This window comes from Caloenas nicobarica, chromosome 6 (genome assembly GCF_036013445.1).
Source record: "Caloenas nicobarica isolate bCalNic1 chromosome 6, bCalNic1.hap1, whole genome shotgun sequence".
Lineage (NCBI taxonomy): Eukaryota > Metazoa > Chordata > Aves > Columbiformes > Columbidae > Caloenas > Caloenas nicobarica.
In genome coordinates this window covers 5,341,651-5,353,946 of record NC_088250.1, presented here as the reverse complement: position 1 = coordinate 5,353,946, position 12,296 = coordinate 5,341,651, and the positions used below count along the sequence as shown (strand labels likewise).

At 39.5% G+C, this 12,296-nt stretch overlaps 1 protein-coding gene across 2 annotated transcripts in view; it reads right to left on the bottom strand.

The window, feature by feature from the left end:
- CREB1 (cAMP responsive element binding protein 1) overlaps positions 1-12,296 on the bottom strand; it is a 35,050-nt gene that overhangs the window by 7,261 nt on the left and 15,493 nt on the right. Inside the window, exons 2-5 of one of the 2 annotated variants that reach the window (XM_065638256.1) lie at positions 9,784-9,905; positions 6,304-6,450; positions 4,327-4,427; positions 1,360-1,502 (exon numbers count right to left, since the gene is read on the bottom strand). In XM_065638256.1, the coding sequence (XP_065494328.1) occupies positions 1,360-1,502; positions 4,327-4,427; positions 6,304-6,450; positions 9,784-9,897 (505 nt within the window). In that variant the 5' untranslated portion in view covers positions 9,898-9,905. The remainder of the gene's footprint in view (positions 1-1,359; positions 1,503-4,326; positions 4,428-6,303; positions 6,451-9,783; positions 9,906-12,296) is intronic. The other variant, XM_065638257.1, reaches the window with a different exon arrangement.

Here is a 12,296-nt window from a genome sequence, read left to right as displayed (position 1 = left end):
ACTAATTTACTCATTAGCTTCCAGTATTAAACCTACTAGAAGAATACTAAGTTCAATCCCTTGAACCCTTACATGCCCTCAAATCAGATGCATGGCTTTAATGTACATTAAAGAAATGTTTTTGAAGTAAGTTTTCAAATTTTTGTGAGACCCGTATTTTTGGGGGGGCCAAAACCCACAGCCTAAAACATAAATTAGTTTCTCTGATAAAAGAGAATCAAACAGAGGAGCTACAATCCTCCCACAGGGAATACTTTTGAATTTCTTAGTTAAGATTTTCTTCTTGGTTGGTTTACATCTTTTCCTCAGTTCTTTCTTTCTTCTCATCTGAATTTCCTCTCCTCTTCCATGCTTTATGCCCTTCAGTCTCCTCTGCTGCTGTTGCTATCCATTTTGTGTTTCACTTTCCTCTTGCTTTGGCATTTTTTTTTTCTTCTGATTGTATCCCCCCTTCTCTACAGCTTCCTCAGCACCTTCCTAGCACTGTTTTCATTCATAAAGGTCCAGTTTCACACATTTTTTTTTCCTTCAAGCAGTCTTACTCTTTTGTGTGTGTACTGTGTCATCAGCATCATTTGTGATTTTACAGAATTTCACTGTGTTCCTATACACAGACACACAAGAATCTCAAGTATCTGCACAAGCAGTTATTTTACAGTAATGGTAGGAAAGCAGAGTTAACCACATCCGTTTCAATAAAATTAAGCAGGGTATTTGGCAAAGCGCTAAGGAGTAAACAGAGATACAAAATTTTAAAGAGATTTTGAGAGAATGATGTAAACAAGTAGTTCCTTCTCCCTTTTGCATATTTAATACTGTGTTTGTGTGAGACAGTGTGTGAACTCTAGCTGCATCCCCACTCCTCTAAGTTAAAGCACTCTATAAAATCTAATGAATATAGAAAACACAGAAATGTATATTTATTACATATTTTAAATAAGGTTGCTGAAGCTCTTATTTTTTCAAGACTGTCTAAAAATAAAATTGCAGACTGTAATGTTTTTTCTATTAATGAGGTTACAATTTTGTGAACCAGGATTAATAATCTGCCAGGAAAAAAATAAACTTCTGAGTTATCTCATCTGGTTCCTGAAATTAAAAAGTTTATAAGAGCATTATGGTTAATTCATATTTTGCCTCAGGATGCATTAGCTGCACTAACTGGCAAGCAGTTAACTGGACATTTCAAATACTTACAGTAGGAACGTGTTTAAAAGGAATGGTTATCAAACAGTCACACTAATTTAACCTCATTTTCACCTCCTGTTTTGTCCTAGTCCAAACAGTTATATAGAAATAATAGTTCTTCATCTTCTCATCCCCACTTACTAGCACCACTGAGAAATTCAGACTACATACTGTACTGCCCACTGCTGGTTTGGTAAATGGGAGTTGGCACCGTAACAGTGGCGATGGCAGGTGCTGCTGTTTCCTCTTCAGACTTTTCTTCTTCGATCCTTGGCACTCCTGGAGCGTCTGAGGACAAGTCATTCAAAATTTTTCTGGCAAAGACAGTGTGTTGTAGAGATTTTAATAAAAATTGGGGGGAAAAAAAAAATCTATTTAACGCTGGAGAAAAGTGAAAAGTGCAGTAAGGCAGCAAGGAAAATAGAGGTGCAGAATGAAAAACCCACACTATGTTCAAACTCTTATTGGAGAGGATTGTACAAAGTGCCACACATAGATGGGCAAAGGAGCCAGCACAGAACAGCCATGCTTATCAACACAACATCTAGGTGATTTTCCACAGGTTCTTCTCAACCCAAGACACAGCTATCACAACCTTCCCTTTTTCTTAGAAACATGGTTTTCTCTCATCCATTTTCACTTGTTTCCTGCTTTTAGCGACATAAGATTTGAAGAAAGCAGACGTGCGTAACAACCTATCTCGTCACTACATCAGGGGAACCGCTTCTTTACAGAGACCGTAAAGGCCTCAGCCAGAGGGCTCGGTATAAAGGAAGTTGGCAGAAATGCTTATAAAGAGCAGCCACTTTATAATCTAACACCTGCCTGGGAGACAATGCCGAGTATTTGAGTGAAATCACACAGTTACATTTACAGGTGCCCTGCCTGGGAAAGCTGTGAGATCAGCACAGGCAAAGGAAAGAACAGTTTGTTTAATTACTTCCATAGGTTAATTATCCAAAGCCAAAACTGCTAAAACATCACTGCTACAGGTCCCACTGAGCATGACTGTAAGACTGACCATAGCGCTTACTGCAATTTGTATCGTTTAGACCAATGGCCATCCCTCAGAGGACTGTCAAGCCCTTTTCACTGCTGGCATACTGTGGCACCACAAAACACTACTTAGGTAAAGGGCAACATTTTTTGCAACTCCCCTCATGTCTTCCTGCGGACTGTGACTAGAACTCAAAGTGTGATGAAGCAAACGCAGCTGCAGACCCCAAGCTCCAAGACAACACTCATTTCTTAAATAAGGCTCCTAAGGCTTTGAGAGCTAGCACATCTGTACGGAGCTATTTGGGACGAGCAGTTGTTCTGCTAAGCAACTTGACAAACAGAGCTCTGCTGTTGCTGTTTTGACTCTGTGTGCGTGCAGGAACCCCAGCATTGCACAAGCGCTCCACTGTGCCAAGCACCACTTGGACAAAGAAAACAATTCCTGTCCAGAGAGTCTGCAATCTAGGTGTTAGACTAGAAAAAACAGTGGACAAAACAGATGAAAAAATACAGAAAGAGCAGAGAGGATGAGGAACAAAACAGAAGAGCTCGAAATAGAAAAGAAGAAATTACAGCTCACCACTTTTTAAGCTCATGTCAGATGTGATCTAGTGGTTAAAACCAACCTTTGCCATCATAAAGATGGATTTAAGATAGAAGGTAAGGTGGCAGCTTTACAAATACAGGAGCTATGAACTGACATGGGGATCACAGGACATACTTCAGCAGCAGGAACAAAGTAGAGTTTCTGAGGTACAGCTCTAGCTCTTCGATTCTGTGAACCTATCTGTACCTAACCTACCTCTGGGGTCAGTTACAGCAGCTTCAATAATGCCAACCGGGAACTCACTAAACACAGCTGTCGTCTGGCATGGCCTTTCTGATGTGACCCCTTCCCCGGCCCAGAGTCTGAGCTGCATTTACAAGTTTTACAAAGTCACCAGGATCTGGTTTGAGGGCAGAGGCTGCGCTGTGCCACCAGCACGGGCAAAGGCGTCCGCCTCAATGAGTTAGCATGCACAAGTCCCCTCTTCTCAGTTCTGCCGCTTAGTTATTTAGCTCTGTTGTCTCACAATATTCAGCCATTCTTCCATATACAGTAAAAGCAAGAGTCTCGCTGCAGAAGCAGACTGCAAGGAAGCCTGTGGCAGGCTTGACAACAGCAACACTGCTCCTCACAAATAAAAATATTTTCCCAGATCTATTATGGCTAGGGATCTTCAGCAATGATTTTCACTCTCTTCAGCAGAACAGCCTTCAAGGCTGCTGGAAAAGGTAGAAAATAATTTGTGAATGCTAAAAAAAAATACAGGTAAGATACATTCAGGCCTAGAGCCTAGCTTATATTTCTAAGGCTATGCTCATAAAGAAAAAAGGAGCACCTGAATTTTCTGAAGCAGCAGGAATCCACAGGTCACTTAAAACCTGCTGAAATCCAGAGCTGTTCTTTAACGGTATTTAGCATGTTTTAAGAATGAAAAGCGAGATTTAGTACAGCCAGAAAAAGCTGTGCAAGGGCTTAATACATAAAGTAACATATGACTAACAGCATGTGAAGGAGCACCTTACCCGGTGTTACCACAGAAGCATTTGCCATGACAAGATACTAGATACTAGATGCCTATCACTACATTCAACTCACAACCTGGCTTCTTAAAAACAACCAATTTTGCTCAAGCAGAAATTGTCTCTGAGCCACAGAACACCACATGTTCATCAAAAGTCTCATGGGAGAAAGGAATTAAGTTTGATTGCTGCTAGCATTTCAACAATAACGAAAAACAATAGAGCTGATTTTTTGCAGACTACAGATTATACAGAAGGCACTTTCTTGCAAAGCTTCAGTGTATTTCATGCATTAAGTATCCACTAAAGCCATCTCTAAGGAACCCAGCTCAATGATACCTCAATGTTTCACAAATTTTGCCAATTAGCTTCTTCTCAGCTCATTTCTGTCTTAACTGACTGTAACAGCTGAGGTTTCTTCCTCCTCCTATTTGTTATCTCTACATCCTATTCCATGGAAAGATGTTGCAGAAAAGAGGTTTCGGTTAAATGGTAAATCTAAAATTAACTATACAATCACACTGTTTCTCTATGCATCCATCAAGCAAAATGCTTCTGGTTTAACCTTCATACCTGTAGGAGGGTCGTCTGGAAAGAATTTCTCTTCGTTTCTGTGAGTCTGTGACACTGTCTACTGATTCCTGTGAATCTTCACTTTCTGCTATAGTGGAGATCTGTAAATAAGAACAACAATCAAACTTAACAAGACACTTCCAGTGTCTTTATTTTAAGGAAATGTTGTCATCCTGTGAAAAACAGTACAATGCTAGTATTTTACAGTGCTTCTACCTAGGCAATGAACAGAAATGACATGCTGTTTAGTTAATAGATCCAGTGAAGAATGACCACTATCCATGAGAGTGTCCTTTATAATTTAAATAAGAAAATATAAACATTAATTCCATAAATTTTTTATTTCCATGATTCCTTGTTTCCATCAATTTTAAGGAAACAAAGAAAGATTTTTTAGTGAAATTTAGGGAGAGAATAACTAAAACCAAATTAAGATAGCAGAAACGTTTGGAAACAAAGAGCAAAATACCGAGGTTGAAAAACAGCGATTTATAAATAATTGGGTAGATATGTTATAGAGAGACTGCCTTTTTGGGTGGAAATTGTCAGGAAAATGTCATACATAAAGATGCTAAAAAATAATGCAGTGCTGCAATTCCGAACATCTGTGCTCAAAAAAGACAAAGATTTACGAAATAAAACTAAAATGTTTATATATCAATCATATTTCAACAATTTTAAGTGTGCCAAAAATGTAAAAACATCTCCAATCCATCAAAACAGAGACTGTTTTCCAAAAGGCTGTACTCATGTGACAAATATACAAAAGCTAATGATAGTTAGTGAAGAGAGAAACGTCTGTGTGAGAAATGGAGCTCACAGCACGGTATTTTATGCACTGTAGGGAAGGTTCCTCCAGGCTCCAAATCTTGCTGGCACCCAAACCTCCCAGTTACCAGACAGGGGGCCTGAACAGGTCCAAGGCTGACTCTGAACTACCTGGCTTTGAATATCGCAGCATTCCAAACACTTCTGGCTTTGCGCTGAGCCAGGTGAATTCCAAGCGTGGTTTCATTGTCAGACTCTTATCTTCCAGCCCTGGGCTAAGAACTCATGCACTTATCTGAAAACTGCTCACCTCTGATTGATTAAAACTCTAAACTTTTGATTCCAATGGCTGAGGATGGTAGAGCTGACAAGGAGCAAACAAAGATTATTATAAGAATGGCCTAGTTTTAAATTATGCATGCCTTATTATTTTTTAAAATAATACCTAGCTAAATATCTATTTCCAATAGGCACGGTTTCTACTTTTCAAAATTAAACCTTTTTTTGAGCTCAGTGTACTAATAGCAAAGGCGTGATGTACAGTCCTTGCTCTGTGTTGCTGCTGTACACCAAGCAGTAACACTGGGCTTGAAGTGGTTAAAAAAAAAAAAAAAAGTTACAGGTTTTAAAGACTTCTTTCTCCTATGTCTTCAAGGTATATCATAATATTGCATTATCTGTCCTGCTTTACAGAATATAAAAACCTAAGGCTTTACAAAGCAAACAACACTCAACGGGCAAATTTTAAAACCATTTTTATGAGGACCGATGGGTTTATTTTAAGGACCATTAACAAACAGACATCTGTTTTGTAAACCAACGCAAGTGTTTTCTAAGTAACAAAGGCTCTCATCCCAGAATATCATTATTATTAAAGATTATATTATAAAAAATCCCTTTTGCTCACTTCAGAATAGTATGAACTCTTATACGGTAGAGAGAAAAAGTAGATAAATACTGTAAGAAAAAACGGGAAGCTGTTAAACTTACCAATGAAATTCTAGAGGGAAATGAAACTCAGAAACATTTGAAAGTGAACAGTGGTTAAACCAGAAGAGAAAAAAACAACAGAGAATACCAAATACTGTACAGATTTTGCCCCCAACATGGTCTTGAAGTTCATATAAGCAAAAACACAATCCAGGACACAAACACATTAGAAATCAGTGAAGGCCCAGTTGACGTATTAAGAATTTCTTCAGTCAGTACCTGAACTGTCTGGACCTGTGGAGACTGAATAACTGATGGCTGGGCTGCCTGAATTACTCCATGCACTTGAACCGTCTGCCCATTGGGCAGCTGAACTAAGGTCACCGTGGGCGCAGAAGACGTTGCGTGAGCTGCTGGCATAGATACCTGCAAAGAAGAGACAGTGAGCACAAATTAGGTTATTTCAAAATCTTATTTCGCTATCAAGAACACTTTCTGGTGAAGCATTATGTCTCTTCTAGACCTCAGTTAGATGACCCAAATGTTTCAGAGTAATATAAAACTCCCCTGAACTGCCTAAGCCCAACATCTGACCTACTTTACGAATTAATCTAATGCACAATTTCTGCAGGCTCAAAACATCGCTTGTAAAACCACTAACAAGAATGAGAAAAACACAACTGCCTCTATTTTGAGGTAACTTAATAAAACATCTTATTACCTTTCGCTTACTTCAGTTAGACATCGCTAGGACTTGGGTGTACTCCTACAGACACTGCTGAGTCAAAGGCAGAAACATATGGGAGTGGAGCTATTTTTGTTCTCACTCAAGAGAATGCAAAGTGTTTGCTAGATGTAAGAAGCTGAAATTTTTAGGGAGTCATACCTTTCAGACTTTCTAGAGACTAAACCATATTGAGTAGCTGGCAAAGTGCACTTAAATGAAGAGAACTGACCGCGTGTTCAGACAGAAAACCCACGGGTTTGCAGTGGAAACGAATGGCTTGTAGGCAGTTATTGTGATTCGGTGTAACAGGTTGACACAAACTCTAGTCTAAAGAGTTATTTCTGTGAGGAAAAATGGCCCGCGTTTTAAACCCTCAGTTCCTAACCACAACCTTGTTTCTCCAGCCCAGACCTGTAGGCATAGTGTCTATGCCAACAGAGACACGCTAGTGCCTTCAGCACGGCACATCAGCGCTGCGTGCACCGCCGCACGCGTCCTGCGCAGGGGCTCAGGCTCCGAGGACAACAACACCCCCACAAAGCTGTTCACGTCAGGCGGGGAAGTTCAGCGACACGATGCACGTGTTCATTCCTGGGGGCTCCTGAAAGGCAGGAGGGTGCTGGGGCTGCCGTACCTGCGCACACAGCCCTCGGTCTGCACCTGAATCGCACCATCGCAGCCCTCGGGGAAGGACTGCAGGCAAACGTGAGCTCTGGGAGACCACAGCCCGGTCATGGGGCGCTGACTAGCCGGCCTTCTCCTAGACACCCAACTCTGGAAAATTTAACAATCCTCCAGTGTTCAATGGCATTTTCAATAAATCCGATCCATGTAGCTGCGATGTGAGAAGGAGCTGCACTGCTGTCCTACCTAATTTCAAAGCGCTGCTCTGTACCAGATGCAGAAGTAAATCCTCTGCTGTCCCCGTGAACACGTGGTTCTCAAAAAGCTGCAGTAGCTGATCTCTGAATTTCCATAAACATCCGCCACTTACAAGGAAATCTTGCTTAACAACAAAATCGAGAGGAATTACACGTAGACCTTTCTCCTCCACAGCTGTCTGTCACTAATCCCCAAATTTGTGTTTGCCTTCACCTTCCTTTTTTATGAAAATGGCTGCAGCATTACATGGCAGTACTTAACTCACATCTGAGAGAAACCGGGGCTGAGATTAACAAGAGCACAATTTCCTCTGGCAAATTATATTCCTTTACCAAGCGACCTTTTTAATAATGCATGTCTGACTAAACAGTCCTTGGCAAAGACAGCAGAGCTGATCAACTGGAGGCCACTCTGCGGTTGGATTAAGCCAACAGCAGAGTGTAACTTCCGCAGATGTCTCTGACTCATACCTTGTGGAACTGGAACGAGTTTCCTTTTGACTCTGAAAACTACTCTGAACTCAGTAAAAATGCAGCAATTAAACTAAAGCTTACAAGAGGGGTGACCTTACAAAAGATAATGAAAGAATTAAATTGACATAATTAGGTATTTAGATTTGCTAAGCCTCTGAGGGCACTCCCTAATGCCAAACACTGCCACTTCACACTTTAAAAATATCATAATAATGCAACACTGATGTGAACAAGACAAGGAATTATGTTTAGACTGTTATATCACCTCCACAAGGAATATAAAGCCTGGGGAAAAGCTAATGTCCAAATAATACAGTAAATGACAACAGAGGAAATTAGGAAAAACATAACATACTACTTCGTGGTTGACATGGATTTTAACCATAGCTTTTTCTTACTTGGAAAAAATTCTCTTTCGAGTACTGGGGTAATTTTGGCCAAGTAAAGTGCATTCAACCCACTACATACCTCTAAGTTCAGCTACCTGGAGGTTAGTATGTTAGCACATGAATTTAAAACATCCTTGCTCCTCTGGACTAAACCTTAATGTATCCCAAGTGAGAAGCAGTTTACTGGTTTTGCAAGAGAAATAAACTACTTGCACTCAGTTCACACTGAAGTGTTATTCACACCACCTACATCCTGTGCCTAAGTTAGACAGTGAGAAAACTGCCCAAAGAGGCAGCTGGTGCGGGGCAGCCGGCGGCCTTGAAATTCACACTACGGCTGCACTCAACAAGCTCACCCTGAGCATTCCAACAACTACAATCCCTATACTATCACTTGAATGGAAGTGTACTACCCCTGGTTTTCCAAAAGATATAATGACTTCAAAAAGACGTTAATCATTTATAAAACGGTAAGTGATTTAGCACTCATGCCACTTAAAAGACACTCAGTTCCGCAAACTATGAGTTCTAAAAAACGTGTTCGTTTTTAGTTTTAACACAAAATGGTTGCAGAAGAGAGCTGGACAGATTCTGTACTCATTTGGAGTTGCTTCTGCCAACCATCAGTGTATCCAAGAACTAAACTACGTTCCAAAATTAGAGATGTAGCTGGGATAGCATTTCTTGTGTCTCCAAAATAATTTAGGGCTAATAAATTATATACTACTGTCCCTCTAAACAGCCACGAAATCTGTCAAATTATGGAGACGAAGATAACATCAGCTGTCAAATGCCAGTTTTTTCCACTTGATTATAATGTTTATAATATTAATCCCATCTGATAAGATGTTGTATTTGCCACATTATTTATCTATATTTTAAATTTGTTTTCTTCAGAATTACTGACTGCTACAGACAAGTTTCTAACAGAAAACATAACAGCACAACAATCCAGTCAATATAGAAAAGACAGTAAATTACATGTTTTGAAAAAAATACCTTTCAGTGGTATGCTTGTGGTAATGAATACTATAAATATTTTAATTCATTATTCTGTTAACATTACAGTTTACACACATACACACTTCAGAACTAACACAGCCTAGTGTGACGGGAAGTTAAAAACCTCTACTGGTTTAAAAATGTGAAGACAAATATCAAAGGAACTATACATAGCACCTGTTTCAAAATTTATCAATGGAACCTTCTCTCAGGCCCATCAGCAGACATTATCCCTCTTTAAAAAATTATCCAATAGGTAAAACTATTACACCGTATGATTTTATACCTGGGCTAACGTTGCAATCTGTGGTTGTGCCTGTACTGTCATCTGTTGGGTTTCTGCCTCTGTAACGGCTGCATCTCCACTCTGCTGGTTCTCTGCTCCAGATTCCATGGTCATTTAGTTACCTACAATCACAATATTTGTCATAAGTCCGGGTTGGTATGCAAGTCCATTATTCTTGGTGGATCTGGCAGCAATCACTGCAGCTGAATTCCCACTACTACATACTATTTTCATTCGCTTATTATAACGTTGCCAAACTACTAGCATGCAGGCAAATTTTCTTCATGCCAGGTGTCTGCCTCAGGTGGATTTTTCTGTGTGTAATGTTTCTGAAAAACAGGTCCAGTCTCCTCCAACAATGAGATCAGAAAAAAATGCGTTTTGCTCATCTTAAAAAAAATGTCTTGAGCAATTGCACTACGACGATCCCGTAGCTCTGCAATGCGGAATCACGACTGGCAGTCTGTCGGGACGGGGCTCCCTCAGCGCCCGGTGACAACGCGCGCTGCTGCCACCCCCCTTCTGCCCCAAGTGCGCTTTGCAGATAAACAATTGCAATTGCTTCTGTGTTGGGCACTTAGTTTTCAACCGCTTTCTGTCTGAACTAAAAAGGCACCATCTCCATGCAAATTCTTTCCACAGCCAGGCTGTATATGGCCCTACGTCACAGCGACTTAAGTCTTTGCTACTAGGAAGTTTTGAAGTCATTATACATAATGGTGGAAGTCATTCCTACTTGAACCTTACTGCAAATAAATATTTTTATATTTAGAGGTATATAGTAGTTTGGCATGACCTAAGTTTTATATCATATATAGCTCCTAACACACTTATATTTCTAAGCAATAACTGAGCAAGCCTCGATCACCACAACACACAACTCTATAAAAAGAGGTTGCATAACTTCCAAACCCATGCATGTAGGCTGAGCGCAATCAATGTTAAATTCGGCACTGATCTGTGAAAATTACTTTTCAGTTCTTCTTTAAATACTGTCATGAAAATATTTAATACATTAAAAAGAACTTCAAAATACAAATAAATGCTCCCAACAGTGATACAGTGATACAGCGATACCACTGCATTATACAGACTCCAAATACTGAAGATTAAGAATGGATATTGCCTCCATATCCATAACACTAATTCTGTGCTGCCCAAAATCCTGGGTTCTCTGGCTGCCCTAGGGCAGCACACACCTCTCTTCAGAGCTGGAGGGACATTTCATTTTAAACATAAAGTCAGAGAAACTTCGATTTCCATGCAAACTATATGTCAGTATCACAGGAGAGAGAATACTCTCTGGAGATGTGTTGCCTAAACCAGCAGAGTCACACTTCAGCCCTGAGCATAACATGAAATATCTGTCTTACAATAAGCCACTGCTAATCAACAAAGATAAAACAGCATTTCAAAGCAGCAGCTGCATCTCACATTAAAAGAACATCAATACATACAAATCAAAATCTGTATATTTAGTATTGAAAGTGACTGTTCGAATGAGCTTGTGTGTGTGTGTGTTTGAACACTGAAATGTTTAAGTACCAAATATTTAGTTCCAACATCAGTTTAGAAACAAACTCTTAGGAAATGAAAAGAAGGAAAATAATTAAACCTGGTATTCCTTAAAAACAAACAATGAAAGAAAACTTAAAAATTTTTTGAAAAAGCGAATTAAATTCTTCTAAGCACCTGGAAATTTGTTATGCCTCTCCCTGTTGCCACAATTTTTGTCCCACATGAACCAGGTATTAGCCCAACAAATGCTCACAAATAAACAATACCTATATGTCTATACTGGTAAACTGACCACGAAAGAAATTAATTGTAAACTCACTGCATTTTAAGTAGTGTAGACATTACAATTTTTATTAAAAAATCAATAATTGCCTCTGTCCATGCAAATATAACCCCATTTTTTCCTATAGTACCAAGTCTTCTCCATGTTGCATTTCATCTTCCAGAAAGTACAAAAGAAAACGCATGCATTCTTACTATTTGTAATATACATTACTAAACAGTTCTGAAAGACTTCATTAATGACAACAGTTTAAGTGGTTTTCTAACCCAACTTTAACACACAAGTTATATTTTAACTCTTAGTCCTCCATGTTGAACGCCAAATTTTTCTTTTAGTATTCTGCATTTTCAGAAGTACAAGCTGCAAACCAGACTACCAGAGGTTTCCCTTTGATTTTTATCATTTTTGAAGAGGTATCCTTATCACTTTTTTGCAAGTATCAGCCAGTCTGTCCAAAGTAAGGCAATCAACAATTTTCTCCCCATTCCTGTGCATGTATCATGGTGACTCCAGCCAAAAGAACTACTTCATCGGAACTGTTTTGGGAGCACATCTTTTGCATCAGCAACATCTCCCCGCCAAGTATCTGAAAAGAATTTTAAAAAGCAATCTGCCCACTACAAATTCAAGTATGTTGCAAAACTAATAGTGCTTTTGTTTGCTGATAGAAATTGTGACTCCAATATGGAGTCAATTGCTATACAAATGGGAT